The sequence below is a fragment of the Microcebus murinus genome, chromosome 8 (genome assembly GCF_040939455.1).
Source record: "Microcebus murinus isolate Inina chromosome 8, M.murinus_Inina_mat1.0, whole genome shotgun sequence".
Classification (NCBI taxonomy): Eukaryota; Metazoa; Chordata; class Mammalia; order Primates; family Cheirogaleidae; genus Microcebus; species Microcebus murinus.
The window spans coordinates 66,017,962-66,034,169 of NC_134111.1; the positions used below are offsets into that span (position 1 = coordinate 66,017,962).

The 16,208-nt window shown below is 40.0% G+C and overlaps 2 protein-coding genes across 9 annotated transcripts in view; one reads left to right on the forward strand and one right to left on the reverse strand.

The window, feature by feature from the left end:
• Positions 1-3,266, forward strand: part of GLS (glutaminase) — an 82,086-nt gene extending 78,820 nt beyond the window's left edge. For all 5 annotated transcript variants that reach the window (XM_012776914.3, XM_076005762.1, XM_076005761.1 and 2 more), the window contains one exon: positions 476-3,266. In XM_012776914.3, the coding sequence (XP_012632368.1) occupies positions 476-632 (157 nt within the window). In that variant the 3' untranslated portion in view covers positions 633-3,266. The remainder of the gene's footprint in view (positions 1-475) is intronic.
• Positions 3,267-7,150: 3,884 nt separating this feature from the next.
• The window catches only part of STAT1 (signal transducer and activator of transcription 1), a 40,233-nt gene continuing 31,175 nt past the window's right edge, over positions 7,151-16,208 (reverse strand). For all 4 annotated transcript variants that reach the window (XM_012776909.2, XM_012776913.3, XM_012776912.3 and 1 more), the window contains exons 21-25: positions 15,792-15,937; positions 13,977-14,162; positions 12,955-13,030; positions 11,979-12,081; positions 7,151-8,320 (exon numbers count right to left, since the gene is read on the reverse strand). In XM_012776909.2, the coding sequence (XP_012632363.1) occupies positions 8,306-8,320; positions 11,979-12,081; positions 12,955-13,030; positions 13,977-14,162; positions 15,792-15,937 (526 nt within the window). In that variant the 3' untranslated portion in view covers positions 7,151-8,305. The remainder of the gene's footprint in view (positions 8,321-11,978; positions 12,082-12,954; positions 13,031-13,976; positions 14,163-15,791; positions 15,938-16,208) is intronic.

A 16,208-nucleotide genomic window follows, 5' to 3' on the forward strand; every position in this document is an offset into this window, starting at 1 on the left:
GGTTATTTCTAGAGTTCTATGAATTATTGTGATTTTGAATTGGCAGGAACACAAATTTTCTGTCCAAGGCTAGGTGACAGAGGTTATATACCTGAAATTTTTTTTTGAACATTTTATTTAAAAAGAGATACTTTGGGCTTTTCGTGAAGGTAAAATTCAGCAACTGTAGAGAGTCTATTCGTGTCAGCACAAGACTTCCCTAATAAAGGTTTGTCCATAAGCAACTGGATGTGTAAACAAGATCCTTTCATAGATCTTTTTCTCTTCCTCTTCATACCCCAATTTGTCTCTGAGACCAAGTTTTGAATTATGAGTCCCTTTCTGCATTTCTATAATTTATTCTTACTTGTAAAATTGCTAAAATGGCTAAATGTGAATGGCCATTTAACATGCATTTAAAATCTAGGAATGCTATGTGATCATCTTTGTACAGAAATTACCTAATGACCCTGTCCATGCTGTGCTACTTGTTTAGGTGGAATAACACTCCTATGGATGAAGCACTGCACTTTGGACACCACGATGTATTTAAAATCCTCCAAGAATACCAAGTCCAGTACACACCTCAAGGAGATTCTGACAACGGAAAGGAAAATCAAACCGTCCATAAGAATCTTGATGGATTGTTATAATGGTCTTAAATCCCAAGATTTAAATTACTTACCTATTTAATTGTGGAAAATGATTATGAAGAACGTGTGTATTTCTATCTGGTAGTGATGTATATTTTACAACATTTGTCATTTCAGTGTTACTGGAGTTTTCTTCATTGTGCACACAGGACAAATCTGATCTCTTTGGGAAAAAATAGAAATAAAACAATCTCCCTCCATAATGTGAGCAATATTTACCTCGTGCATTGTATAATTTGATGTAAAAGAAATAGTTACCAATGCTAGCTTAACTGTGTGGTCTTCATGATTTATTTGTGTGTTTTGTGAATTTTCAATTTATGGTGATGATCTGCTGATATGCATTTATAAATTAAGCTCTGTTGTACAGTCTGTCCAAATAGGTCAAAGCTGCCTTTAGAAACAAATATTGTGAGTTTCATGACTTCAAATATAGATTTAGTATGAGTGTTTGAACAACTATATGCACTTACGGTTGTGTGTTTAAAATGTGTCCCTCATGCTAGTTTCATGATGTGACTCTTAAAAAAATTATAATAGTTAACAACTGTTAGTTAGGATAGACCAACTCTGATTAGACTTTATCAGGGAATCTGTTTAAGATATGTTTGGTGACCAAAACATGTGTGAATGTAGTTACAATACTTCTGAAAAATATTTCCTTTTTCTATATCCCCTTAGTCCAGCCTCTCTTCTCAGACATTTAGCTATCTGCCTCTTTCCTTTTGCTGGGAAAGTGAGTGCTGGCAAACTATGCAGTCTGCATGTTTTCCACAGTAAGTCAGAAAATGCCTCCTGTTTCTGGCATCAGAGCTATAACTTTGCCATTTGTCTACAGAAAATGAACCAGAGACAAAAATCACTAAGCTAAGTGTAAATTAGTCAAACTTATCAGTCTAAAAAATGAAGAGATGTGCTACTGTAGCTCTTTGATAACATTTTTTAGCTTCTAGGATAAAGAGAAATTCAGAAATGCTCTAAGCTACCAAAGTTATTCTGATAGTATGAGAACTGCTACAAATAACATTTGTTTTTAAGTCTGTCATTAAAAGTCTGAATCAAGATATCTGTCCTCCCTGGAGGAGACCAAAGGATCACTCCAGATTTCTTCTGATTCTCTACTATATAATTCTTGGTGGGCTCTTTTAATAGTAAGAAAAGGCCATTTCATTTGAAATTGTGACCCATTATTTCTTGGTCATGGGGAGGTAATTCAGAATTAATTTACAAAGTAGGTAAAAGGGGCTTCAAAACTTAAAGAACAGGATTTGCTAGGAATTGCACATATATTTTATCCTATCATACCTTAAAGAGGTAAAGGGGTATGTTAGTGAGGATTTCTGATATAAAGCACACACACACACACACACACACACACACACACACACACACACACACACGGACTTCTCTGAAGCAGTGTTTAGTAAAATAAGCAAAATTCTCAACTATGTGAATGCTAATTGTTACTACATATAGAAATTTCCTTATTTTTTTTCCTATCAGCACAAACTGCTGCTTTCAAGCTTTATGATGCCTGATGGCACCTTACTCATCCAGCAGCCTCCAGGTGCTTTGATTTTTGCCCCCAGTCTAAGGCAGTGGCTTCAGCCTTGCCCTCCCTTTACCCACATCACCTCTCTGGTGAAGCCAAGGCCAGTGTTCCTCACTCCACTGCATCAGGCACAAAGCTGTTCCTGCGTCTGAGCTTCCGTGCGGAGGACGGTGGGTGGGCGGTCAGCCCTGCTGCTGCGTCCTTCCCCACACACCTGTCAAGCCGTGCAGACAGGTAGCATTTGCAAGATGCTACACAGGAGCAGCATTATCCCCAAAGATATTACAGGGTAGACACATTTTAATTGAAAGCAATTGAGATAACTCTGTTTAAACAGCACCTTGTTTTGTGTAATTAAAATGAAACATTAAGATAGTTGAACTGTGTGGCTTGAAGATTACCAATGATTTTGAGGCTTTTCTCTAATAAAGAGAGGTTCTAACTATTCTTTGGGAACAAAGTTTTCATCTCTTCTCAGATCAAAACTGTTCTGTGAAATCTTTGTCGTTGAGTTAAATGTGCCCTAATTTACCGCTGATGTTATTTATGACTATGCGCTGGTTCCTGCTCGGCTGTTTGCTGTTGGCTGGTGATCATGAGTACATTTGGTTTAAATGCTTGTTACTCTGCTGTTAACTGCTGCCATCAGCAACTCCAAAGATCTTTTTGTTTTGGCTTTAGGATCATATGTGCTTTGTCTGTATCATGAGAGCTCTATATGGTCATGTTAATTTAAAGCTTTGTATACACTGTTGTTTTTGCTGGTCTGGTTCTGCTGGTCTGATCCTTGGTAATATGCTGAACCCCACTGCTGCCCTACTCTGCCCTTTAGCTACAGAGCTGGATTAGCTATTGACCATCGGATGCTTTGTCTGGCAGGGACTGAATGACCTGATGGTGGATTTAGACTCTTCCTGGGGATTACACAGCTATGAATGTATTTGCTTCCAAAATTTCCCAAAGTGAATCTAATCTTAAAACTAGGAGTTGTAAGTATTCTGAAATTGGGAAACATTTATTTTAAATGAAATCAGGTAGTGTTGCTTTTTAAAGCATAATAAATACATGTATCAAAAAAAAAACTGTGTGAAAGATGAATTTTCTTAAAACAACTATGGTCTTATCTATGTCACTGGGTTGGGAACTCCGTTGAGGACAGGGACTGTGTCTAGTTGGTTCAAATCCATTTCTAATGCCTACCATGATCCAGGTACTACACAAGGTGTCGGGTGGGGTTACCACAATGATTGAGATGACGGTCCTGCAAGAGTTCATCCTTGAAGGTGAGAGGGCGGGCAGGCAATGTCTCTAGTGCCCTAGAAGCTAACACTAATCTTTTACATTTAGGAATGCTCATTAAATATTTGTTGAATTGAACCACTAAACATATCCTTGAATAAGAGAGGTTATTTTCACAAAGCCTTGAAATTGATTTGGAGAGTTGAACCCAATATTGCCACACTAAGGTCTGAGTTGGACCAGCTGGCAAAGCTTAGCTCCCAGCTAATTCATTATATGAAATATGTGGGACTAGCATTCGCTTCCAACTCTAGAAACCCCTGGTCCTCAGAGCACTCTGTCCTTTCAGGTTTAGGGTTAGTGTCTGGTTCTAACCATAGAGAAGGTACATGAACACCATGGCTGTTACATTTTTATCTATCAAAGTTATTTGTTACAAAGTAAGTTGCTTTGGTATAGGAATCAGTGTTATGCCATTTGCATTACTGATATTTTAGAACTGGAAGACACAATAGAAATTCTCTAATCTAACCCACTCTTTTACAGATGAAGCTGAGACCCAAGAGTACCCTATGCAATCCCATGCCCTTTCCCTACATCCTACAACACTGGCTGTGCCCATATGGACAGAATATGCACATTAGCTTATTCATATTTAATATTAACTCATTCATATTAGCTCAGGCCTCTCTGCTGAGTTTTAAGGAAAGCTGTAAGTGCTACAATGTGAAGTTCTGCAACAGGCAGTCAACTTCAGCTATGCATATATATATCCACAGAGAAGCAGGACATCAATGTAGGGACAACAAATGTATGAATAATCCCAAACAGTGAAGAGTTATATTTGTTTTTGATGCAAGATCATTTTAGTTTTGTGGGACTTTTTTAGGGTTGTGGTAGTCTTAATTTTACTTGCTAATCCTCATAGTAAAACAAGTAAATTCATAAATCATATACCAGACGGTTCAGGAAAGTGGCCCATGAATGTGTTAGGTAGGTGGCACTTATTAAAAGGCCTTTTAGGAAAGGGGAATTTTATAGTTTTGTGATGGTAAGGCTTAGAAAATTAATTATTTAAAAAAGGGGGGTGATATAAAGTAAAACAACTGGATGGAAGGCATTAAAAGCCAGATTTGGGGGGGCGGTGTTATTTCTATTCGGGAGCCTGAACCTGACTCCAGGTCTCTGTGTGACCTACTGGCTGGCTCTCCAAATAGTCAATAAAAAGTCTGCTCTGAGGTGAGTCAGGTGGTCCTAACAGCCAAGGAATAGCAAGACTATTTTATTCATGGACAAGACATGGGGAAAGGGTGCTAACATGCCAACAATAAGGTATTAAAGTGTTATAATAGCTTTATAAAATATAACAATTCAGAGTTATATGAATGTAACATATATAATGTATAAGATATATATGAATATAACAATTCAGAGTCTGATAACAGGTTTGACAGGTTTTTACCTTTTAGGTAACTTTACGTTCTTTATATACCCAATCTAACTTTAATAAATAAGTTTAAAACTGCTTAAGTATGGTTTTTTTTTTAATATAAATCAAATAAGGTGTTTAATTTCTCAGTGAGTATAGCAAACACATAACCTGAAATTAGTTCACCAAACTTGGAAGCTGAATATTATTGACTCAGTATCATTTAAAAGCTACATAAACTTATCTTAGAAGGCTCTAAAAACAATATTATCTTTAGCTTTGTTAAAACTAGCCTAAATGTTATTTCTTTGAAATTATGTATTTTTTATATAGTATTTACATTATTTGTAGCTCTTGGCTATGTTTGCCTCACAAAATCTTTCTTAACTTTTAATAAGTAAGGTGATTGTACTAGAATTCTTAAGTTCCGTAAAAGTAGGGATTTTGGGTTTTTACCAGTGTTTCCTAAACATCCAGAATAATGCCTGGTTCATAGCAGGTACTCAATATATAACTGATGAATTAATAAATGAATGAATCTTAACTAACAGAAGTTGCTGAAGTAAATATTCTTTACTTTGGGAATAGCATCCCAGTTCAAAAGGTAGGCACAAGAGTTTTCAAAACACTTTCTAGCTTTTTCATGTCCTTTCCCTGGGATAGTCAGATGTGACAGAGGACTGCTTTGTTCAAGACTTGCCTTCGTATTCTACTTTAACTTTCACTCATTCAATGCCATCTCAGAAAACTCTCTTTCCTTAAAAATGATATTTGTCCCAAGTGATACACATAAGCTTTGCACTTAAAAACTAACTTTCAAACTTACAAACATCCTACAAGCACCATACTAGAAACACTCAAACATACACAAATATCCCTTAAACCAGGATCTATTAGGTGACTTCTTAGAATGGTTAATTGTATAAGACTATAGGAGCGGGAAGCAAGGAAAAAAAAGAATGCAAACTTATGCTCATTAGCAAGGGCATATATATTTACTCCCTGGAGAAACATAGCTGTCAGCGTTCATTATGAAGAAACTCTATATCCTAGATGCTAACACTGCAGATATGGAGATAAGAATGATCATATTGGTTATGATGGAATTCAAGCCTCTAACATTATTCCCTGATAATAGTTAAATCAAATTTGTCATATTGTTTAACTTGGTGATTATGTCTCTTCTTATACTATTCTTTTCTAGCACATTGTGTTTTACTTTGAGAAGGGTATGGCTTTCTAGCTTTTGATACCTTTGGAGAAAAACGACACCCTTTTGTGTGGGTGCAATAACTTCTCCATTATAACTCATCTAATTATGGGGGTGTGGATTTTAGATGACTGCTTTGGAGACAAGACAGAGTCCCATTTCACATGTATTTTAAAATTAAAAACTGCTAACTTGGTGTATTAAATTCATTTTAAAATAAGTGCTGAATTAGTTATGTATTTGGAGGCAGCTGTGGTCACCAAGAACCAAAGTACTTTTTTTGGTTTGTTTTTTATGGCACCTATTACAGCTCTTTCCAAGATTTCTTCTCTGATCTCTTCTACTGACCCACCTTGGGCTGCTATAGCAATTCTGATTACAAGTAGGGTAAGTAAGGGCAACACTTACGAAAACAGTGTCATTACTCTTAACTTGAAAAAGACTGATGTACAGTAAATCAATTCATAATGCCAGCAACTTTTAAAATTTTTTATATGAAATACTATTAATAAGAGACTAACATTAGAATTTTAATACTGCTTAAAAGTAAACAAAGTCTCTTGGCTAGTGTAATAAAATAAAACCATGCAAATCATTTTCAAGGGGCAAAAATATAAGTTAATCCCCGCAATTAGAAACAATATATTTTTTAAATGTTGTCTTCTTTGTTTCTTGATCATTTAAATTTAAAAAGCCAACCAAAACCCAGTCAGGTTCATGCAATCTTATGCAAAAACTGAAAGAGGAGGTCTCAATTTGTGTGTAGTACCCAGAAAAGTACTGTGTGCATATTATATTTAATGCAATACATATGCTTTAGCTTTAATTTTACAACAGACTTCAAGAAAACTTCATCTCCACCAAAGAAAAATACTGTATTTGCTTAATAATAATATAGTTGTGGTAGTGATAGTGAAAAAATAAGATGCAGCCACATAGTCTGTGAAAGTTATTTGGAAGAGCCTTGTCAAATTCATTTCTTAAGCCACCTTTTTGGTGTCAGTGCTAATGAAAGAATAAAGTAAAAAACATAATACATTCCAAGAAACATCCATTCAAAAAAGTGTCTGAACAAAGCACAGTAGAGATAGTGGGACCATTTGCAAATGTATTGTCAGAAAAATACATTTACCAGTGAAAAATACGCAGTTCTCAATGCAGTTACATAGGACATGAATTTTGAAATAATCTGATTCTCAAATTATCTCTGGTTAATGATTCGAGCTGTCGGTTACTACATTTTCTACTCCTTTCCCAATGTTATGGCTAATAGACTTAATACCAGCTAATAACAATAATGACAGATTAGCCCATGTAAGAAACATGAATTAAATTTCTGAGTTTATCAACATCTATGATTAATTTCAACTTTTAAAAAAATAAGATGACTTGCCTTGAGTGAGCTATTGTGAATAGCCCGGCTCCCTTGATAGAACTGCAAAATTAACTTTATGTACTAGTAACCAAGATGAAAGCAGAAAATCTTCAGCTTTGGATATTGAAGTTTAAACAGAAAATGCCATTAGTGAATTTGGAAAATGTACTTCCTTCTATTGATATTAGCCAGAAACATTAAGCCATAACAAACAGAAAAGTTAATTCTCTCAAGAGAGAGAGAATTTGTCTTTAGTTTTAAATGGCCAGTGTGGAAGATGTAATAAAATACACAACTTTTTTCCCTTACCAGATGTAGGATGGCTACCTTTGATAAAGGCTGATATAATTTATATGAACCGGCTTTGAACTATTTCATGGGTAAACCAATGCAAAATTTCCAATCACATTTAAAGCAGACAGAAGACATAAGACTTCTCTAAAAAAGAACTTTACTATTCCTACATTAAGAAGTTCCCTAAATACTATTGATCTATCCAAAAGCCCATAACATTTGGGCGCTGACTTTATGCATGGCATTTGCTAGATGTTGCTAAACTTCTCATCTTTCCTAAGGACTCTCATTCTAGTCCTGATGCTTTGGGTGTATCGAAATGTTTTTCATTTGCAAAACCCACTCTGTGGAAAATGCCTTTCAGTTTTACCTTCAATAAGATGCATGATGCCCTTCAGAGTAACAGATGTTTCTGATTTAGAGAAAAATTCACGTGCTATCAACAGGTTGCAGCAAATTTGTTGGCCTTTCTTTCTTTTCCCTAGAAACACAGGCAGTGAGGAAACACAGTAGCAGGAGGGAATCACAAATGGGAAGGAAAACTGTCACCAGAGAAGATGAAAAAATTCATGCTCTATACTGCATTCATCTGTAAAAAGAAAAAATGTGGTTAAGTTTATTACTCTGATCTTGTGAAATGCAGACTCATATATTAAACATTACTTGCCCATTCTAGAATGAAGCAATAGGAAGACACTCCCAGTGGTAAATAACTACCATGGATTTAGAGGGCCTTCAGCACGTACTATCCATTATCCTGGACTAATCAAGACCTTTTATATCACCTAAGCTGATGGATTATTACTCTGCAGCCCGCTGGCTTAATTTTGTGAATCCATCCAGACTGCATAAAGCTTTTTGCTGTTATGCAAGTCTGGGGACAGAGCAATGTGGCAAATGTGCTCGTGCAAAACAAGAGTGAGGCAATGCTGAGCTGTATGCCAGAGGGAGAGAGGGTGGAGAGGGGAAGTGATATATTTCCCTTAAAGGTCCCTCAGCAGGTAAAATAAATGAATGTGTTTCAGGTATAGGCTAAAGAAGGAGGATTACTGAGAAACCCTCCAGCTCCCCCAGCAGGACCTTCTGTCCAGTTGCCTTGACCAGGGCAGCTGCAGTCAGTGAACTGCTCATCCAAAGAATACCAGCCCCTGCCACTGACTTCCCATCTGACCTCCACACTGGCCTTGCCCCTTAGAGCAGATGTTCTCAATCGGGGATGATTCTGTCCCCCAGCGAAGTCCTAAGACATACCTGATGGCCATGACTGGGTGTGGGATGTACGTGCTACTGGCATGTATTTGGGAGACGCCAGGGATGTCACGAAATATCCTACCATACACAGACTGGGCCCCACAATAAAGAAGTCTCCAGCCCCAAACACCAGGAGTGTCAAGATTGAGACATGTGGCACTAGACTGGAGAGCCCAGTGAGAATGTTTTTAGAACTCCAAGTGCTCACTAGTGTGGGGTATGTAGTGGGCTCCTAGGAAAATTATTTGAGATTGAAAAGCACAGTGTAGGTTTTGCCCCTACGTTTCGATCCAGTTGACGGTGCAAATGTGTAGTTAAGATGGGGGACTTCGGGGTGAAGAGAGGAAGGAAGGGAGAGAGCGAGAGGAAGAGAGAAAGCATGGATTCAAATCCTGTCACTGAGTGATCATGGCATGTGACTTAACTTCTCTAAATCTTAAGGTCTTCATCTTTTACAAAGAAGCTAACAATAGTACCTAGCAGATAGGCCTGTTGAAAACATTAAATTAGATGGCATATGTAAAACATCCAGTATAGTGGACAGAAAATAGCAGACAATTAATAAATATCCCTATTATTATGAGCTTTGGCCAAAGGCTTCTGTACAGACCCAAAGGGAAACGCTGATTGTGTAGGAAACGCAGACTAGACAACACCCAGGTGGTGCTGCAGAAAGCGCCAGTGCTCGGCTCTCCCAGATAATCCCTCAGGAGCCTCTGGTCCTCTTGCTCCTGAGGCTGCATCAGGCATTGGCCCCCCCGGTGCCACCCTCGCCCAGAGCCGAAAGCTCCGAGACAGCGTATTCTATTTTAGAGCATACGCCCTAATTCCAAGAGTGGATGGAGAGTGGAAGTCATGGTCAAGGTCGAGGACAGAGCAAACCATGGTGCAGTCAACCCAATTTAGGGACTTTTATTTTGTCTAACCAGTGCCATGCCTGTATTATAGCCTCTTTAAGTTCTTTTAAGTCTTCTATGGGTTCACCTGGAGACTTTGGTGGGGGGGGGGGGTAGGGCTATGTGTGTATGAAATGTATTTATTTTATTCTACAAATGAAATGAATGAAATCATCTGAAATGGAACAGAATGGCTACAGGGGCATCCAAAGACTGGAAAACCATATTCTGACACTTATTTAGAGTATTTAAATTGCTTTCACAGTATCATTCTGAGAGCACACAGAAAGCAGTCCCACTGCTTGCACAGATGGAGGGAACTAATCCATCAATTCTCTCAAGGTCACAGGGAATAATGGCGATGACAAAGATGGAACTCTGATTGCCAGACCCCAAACACACACAGGCCTCTCATCCAAAGGCCACGCTGCCTTTGTCTTAATAAGCAGAATAAAACACACTTGATCCTGTGCAAACAGCTTCTTTAGGGTGCCTGTTTTGAATGAAATAAGGATTAGCTTTTTGTGGGAGGCATCCTGGGACACTGGACAAGAGCACGCACGCCAGAGACTCACTTGGTGGATTCAAGTATTCCTTTGCCATTTCCTAACTGCCAGACCTTAGTCAAGGGACGTAAAGGGGGAAGGCACGGGATTGTGTTTCCACAGCCGTCAGAATGGGAACAATAATAATGCCTAACTCAGAAAGTGGTTGTGAGGTCTGAACAAGTCACTACCTGTGAAGCGCACGGTAAGCGTGCACTTAATAAATATTACCCATTAATGGAGGTGATGATGATGATGTAACTTGCTGAGGAACAGCACACGAGGTATAAAAGAAGATCACCCCATGTTTTGGTTCCATCAGTGTAACTTACGTTTCTGAGCAGAACTTTACATTTATTCCATTTCTGTGTGAGGCCCACAGAGCACTTCACAGCAGTGCTGGGAACTATAGGACGCTCACTACACACGGAAAAGGCTCATTTTAAAATGGCCCACAGGAACAGAACTGTTGTGCTGCCACACTAGCTAAACATTTTTCTAAATGACCTCTTTTTATCCTCAACAATCAGGAAGGGATAAGAAAGTGCAGTCTCTAAAGATTTCAGCCCGTGCTGCTTAAGGTGAGGAGAAAGGACAAAGAGAGTACACAGGGGAACCTGAATCTGAGCAGAATCACCGAAGCGACACTGAGTGTTTGAAGAGTGACGCCCTCTCTTCCTCTCCCAGCCGCCCCCTCCCTGCCTGCCTTTCTCGTCATTTTGCCAGGCGCCAGGTACACAGTGATGAAGAATGGCCAGTAATGACTCAGAGAGGATATTTTTTAAAGCATTAAACAAATTTTTAAAAATGAACTGGAACAGTGCCATGTGGAAAACAGCTTAAAATTAAACAGCATCAGCAGAAATCCAGCCAACCAAGCAAAACCTTTAAGAGGAAAGAATTCAGGCTGAAAGACAAACAATACTATTTGATATCCTGAAAAACATTCTCCCAAAGGAAGATTCTCTCCTTTATGGGCAATCATATTCCTATTTCTACCATGAAACTCATTAACTGTTTCACTCTTTGAACCTCTGACTCTTGGCAAGCCCTTCCTAGCCCCGGGAGCTAGCAGTACAAATTAGCTCTCACATATAAGGCAGGTGGAGTTATTTCACTGCTGCTAGCTAGGTAGAATTCTCTATAATTACTATAACTACCAGGCATTAGTCCCCTCTCTTTCTAAAAATAACACTCCCTCGCCTAGACAGTGATGAAACAGGCCAAAGGAAAACATTTCCTTATCAGAGAAATCTTAGTCCCGTAATATATGAAATTTTTTGCAAGGACAACTTCACAAAGGGCAGAAGGGAAACTTTTAAATATTTGAAATGTCACTTATTTTTTGGCAGGTGCTGAACGCCAGGAATAAAAATCCCACCGATGCTGTAGGTTGCTTAAATACAGCAGGCTCCAACTTGTCACGACTCATCTAAACAATGTCCCCTTTCCTTGCTCTGCCAGAGACGTCTTTCCTGCAGGCAGACCCAAGATGTGCCCCTGAGAGCTCATGCTCACTGAGAGCTGGGGACATCCCTGTCACCACGGCACTCACCATGCTGTCGAACTCCACAGTGCCCACTATCCGGGACACCTCATCAAACTCCTCGGGAGACATTGGAAGCAGGTTGTCTGTGGTCTGGAGTCTAGAAGGGTGACTAAAACAGGGAGAAAGGAAAGGGAGATGTTAATCTCCAAATTAAGAAAGCAGTGGTACAAACTTACACATTTTCTCTTTTGTCTGTGATGAAACTATCACTTTATATTTTGATTTCGCATGAATGCATCCACTGACAAAACACATTTGAAAAAGTACAAATCATGGGAGGTTTAAGTCCCCAGCCCGGCCCCTTGAGAAACATCTGGGACTCCAGAGATGTGGGTGAGCAACGGCCGGCCTGGCCCCTGCGCCACTGCTGCCTGGTGCGGCCTAGTGTGAGCGTGTGCAGTGGCATCCTCAGAAGACGAGGCCTCGTGGCTCACCCTGCATAGAAGAGACCAGAGAAATGTCTGGGGAGTCCCTCATCCCTACCTTGAGGTTTGAATGCAGATAAAGCTGCTCCACAGAGTGTTTTTACATGAAGGCTACATCCATTCACCCCAAGACTGCTGCAGGCCAAATAACTGATAATGACTTTTCCAAAATTTTTTCTACCTTTTACAAAATGAAACAACAAAATAAAAGCAAGTGGAGACATCGTATCTCAATCATTACTCTGGCCTTTTCTAGATTGAAAAGAACTACTTTCCCACTCTGATCAAGTTTTGTTGATTTTATTTATACTTTTTCAAAGTTTTGGGAGAACTTATATACCTTAAATACATCTTTGTTTTTTGGCTTTTTTTTTTTTTAAGGCAGTTAAATGCTGATGGGCAATAACATGGGGATCTCTATTAGGATTTTTCCAACAAGTCCAACTGTGACCGCGATTGCAATGGAAAAGCAAAATGCAAGCATCTTCAACAGGCCCCAGCCAGGAGCGAGGCTGGGTTGAGGTTTGCAAACATGTCACTCTTCTGTGTTCACTTACACTTCAGACACAGAAATCAACTCAGTCTTGATGTATCCAGTTCCTTTAGGGCCATCAAGTTCCATGGGTTCTGGTGCTAGAAGCAAACACATCATGTACACTTTCCATTAGCAGAAATTACACAAAAATAGAACAATCAAGTTTTCGGGGGAAGCAAAATTCTGCCATTTTTTTTTTGATAACTTAGCATCCTGACCCTGCCTGGGTTACCTGAAATTCTGGTGGGAATGCAGAAGCTACTAGAAGGGGAGGAGATTTCAGCAAAAGTCTAGACAAAAAGCCTTTGTCTTTCCAAGGCTTGAAATCCTACAAGAAGCTGAATCCCAAAATATGTGAAGTCCTATCTGGTTTGGTGGTTCTAGCCTGTTTGATGAATACACACAACTGTCACGGTAAGCCTGGCCATCTTCATTCAAAAGGAATTGTCCTAATATTGAGATTTCTGATTTCAAAACACAGTTAGCTTTGTTGGTGTGTTCCAAACCTACTAGGTCCAATTTGAACTTTCTCGATTCCTTGATGACTGAAAAGCAGTATACTCAAGTTGTAAGACAAGGCTTCCTCTTAATAATAACAGGATCTAGTAAGTAACTGGGTCACCCTGAATGAAATGCATCTCTCCCAGGCCTCAGTTTCCTCAATTGTAACACAAACAGGATGACATACTTTTCATGTGGAAAAAGTCATGCTGTAACAATTACACAAGACCAGAAATGGACTTTCCCAGCATCCCTAAGATGGGAAATTATCTACGCCTTTTTAACTAGCTGTTGCAGGCCAAATAATGCATTATGTTTCAATTGCACTGAGTTTATAGCGTCTTTTGAAAGCCTGCTTTTATCAATTCAAAAGAAAGTGGTGGGTTAATGACACAGTGTGGGTGGAGTTAGTGCTGGCATCTTCCACTTACAGGGCTTGAGGTAATGGACCTGTCTGAAGAGGAAGCCACCAATCCATCACCAGGAGGGACCGTGCTGTGCTACTACGTGGCAGGGCGATGACTGCCTGCTCTCGCCACCTACCTTCCTTTGGCCTGGAGTAATACTTCCCAAAGGCATGGTCTTTGTCAATATTCGGATACAGATACTTCAGGGGATTCTCTGGAATGTTCTCAGCCGCCATGACTTTGTAATTGCGAATGATATCAGGGAAAGTAACAGCAGAGAGTTCTTTCTTCGTGTAGGGTTCAACCGCATGGATGTGAGGTTCTAAAAAGAAGAGGAAAAACTAAATGAATGCCACAGAATATCCCCAAACAATAGAGAACAGAGACACAGAACACTGCAGAGTTGACCTGCAGTGCACCTGGCGAGAACTAATCACAATCTAGGAGTCACAACACACACAGTGGACTCCTTTATTTCTAAACCAACTATAATCCTGTCTTGAGAGGAAAAAGCAAAGGCAGTCATTACTCTCAGCAATATCACATTTGTCATTATTTGTTTAGATTTATAAATCCGGCCAAAAGAAGTTTATCAAAAGCCTTTAAAAGCCTGTGTCTTCAACAAGACACTGCCCACAGGCAGATAAGTAACTAATTACTAATTGGGTCATCTTGGCTAAAGCCGCAGATTAAGTTACTAAAAATAAACTGTTTGATTTTCTTTTCACGTTGAAAACTATAATTTATTTAAATAAATAATGATGATAATGGAAAACAACTTTTGAAACAAAAAAGATCTTATTTGCTACTTTTCCCTCTAATCCTTAAAGTAATAAACCACAGTTTTATTCACTCCTGTACTCATTCTCAGACCCTACTTCAGGTCCTTCTTCCCAATTAAGCCAGAATCTCACTTTTGGGTGTACACATCCACGGGCTGCAGTCCAGCTGTTCTAGGGACCCAGCTCTAGAACTGCACACTATGCGGGGTCCTAAATCTCTGTGGCTGGCACTGCCCTGCTTAAGCTTTCTGGTTGCCAAGGTTGTCTTCCCGTCTGCCTGGTTGGCTAGCTCCGTCTCTCGGCTGGCTCAGGAACTACCGGGGACAAGAGGAAAGGGCAGGCTCTAACATCTACTGCCTTCACCGGACTCTGTTCTCGGCCCTCCACCTTTTTCCTCAGAAGAAAAAATACACAGAACGACAAAAGTATCCCATCTTTTCGCATCTACCCACTGAAAGCATAAAGGTCACCGGAACAAATCAGTTTTTCCTCCATTCCTTCAAACAAAACAAACTCTACGCCACGGTGAAAAGTAATCCGTCTTTCTTTATCATGTTTTCCTCTGTGCTATTCAGCTTCGTCCCCAGAAACCTGCTCCTTAACACGGAAGATTTTGGAGTGGAGACTTTTAGCCATGGACTCATTTGGTTACACAGAGACCCAATATACGAGGAAGACAAATGTGCAGCTGCTCTCTGTGAAGGCAGGGGAGGGGCGCAGCACTTCCCAGCAGCCCCTGCACCCGACCCCTGCCACGCCAACGTGTGGAGCGTGTGGAATGTGTGGAATGTTCTCACAGAGCCTGTCCTCACCTGCACGCCTCACTCTGGGACTGCCCTAAGTGAGTCTAGAAGTTTACGCCTGTGGGAAATGTGATTTTTTTCAAGAACTGACTGCAGGTTATATCGCCTCACATCTTCCGTCTACAGATAACAAACCTGATGTTAAAGGAAAGAATTTGGCCTTGTCTTTTCAAAACTACCATTTCCACAATATGTTCCAGGCAGAGAATCACAAACATTCAAGGGGGGTTTTATCAGCTCCTACTCAGGGCGGCGCAGCAGGGGTGGTTATGGGCCTTGCAATTTCACATCCAAGGCTCATCACGGCCATGAGCTGACAGGTGGTGACGAAGCAGGACCCCACCCCCGCTCACGCCCCTGGCTCACCGCCTCCGTTTTGGGAGCGCTCCACCCACGTGAACGTGATGGCGCCTTCCCGGCAGCTCTCGCTGAAGCGCAGCAGGAACGTCCCCGACTGCTGGTCCATCAGCAGAGCGCGTTCCCGCTCCTTGCTGATGAAGCCCATGATGCACCTGGACACGGAAGACATTGATGCCGAGACTACATGATTCAATCCTGATCTCAATTCTCACGTTAGCTTACAAACCAAGGGAAACGCTCGGAACGTGGCAAAAAGAATCTATGATAAAAATGTACAGACACATTTAAAATCTATTTAATTGGCACTTCAGGAAGCATGTCACTTATTCTTAACCTTCATTCTTTTTAACCATACTATGGTTAAAAAAAATTCCAGCATGAACAGTAGAATGCTACAGAAGCTCAGTAGGATTTCAGTAGGAT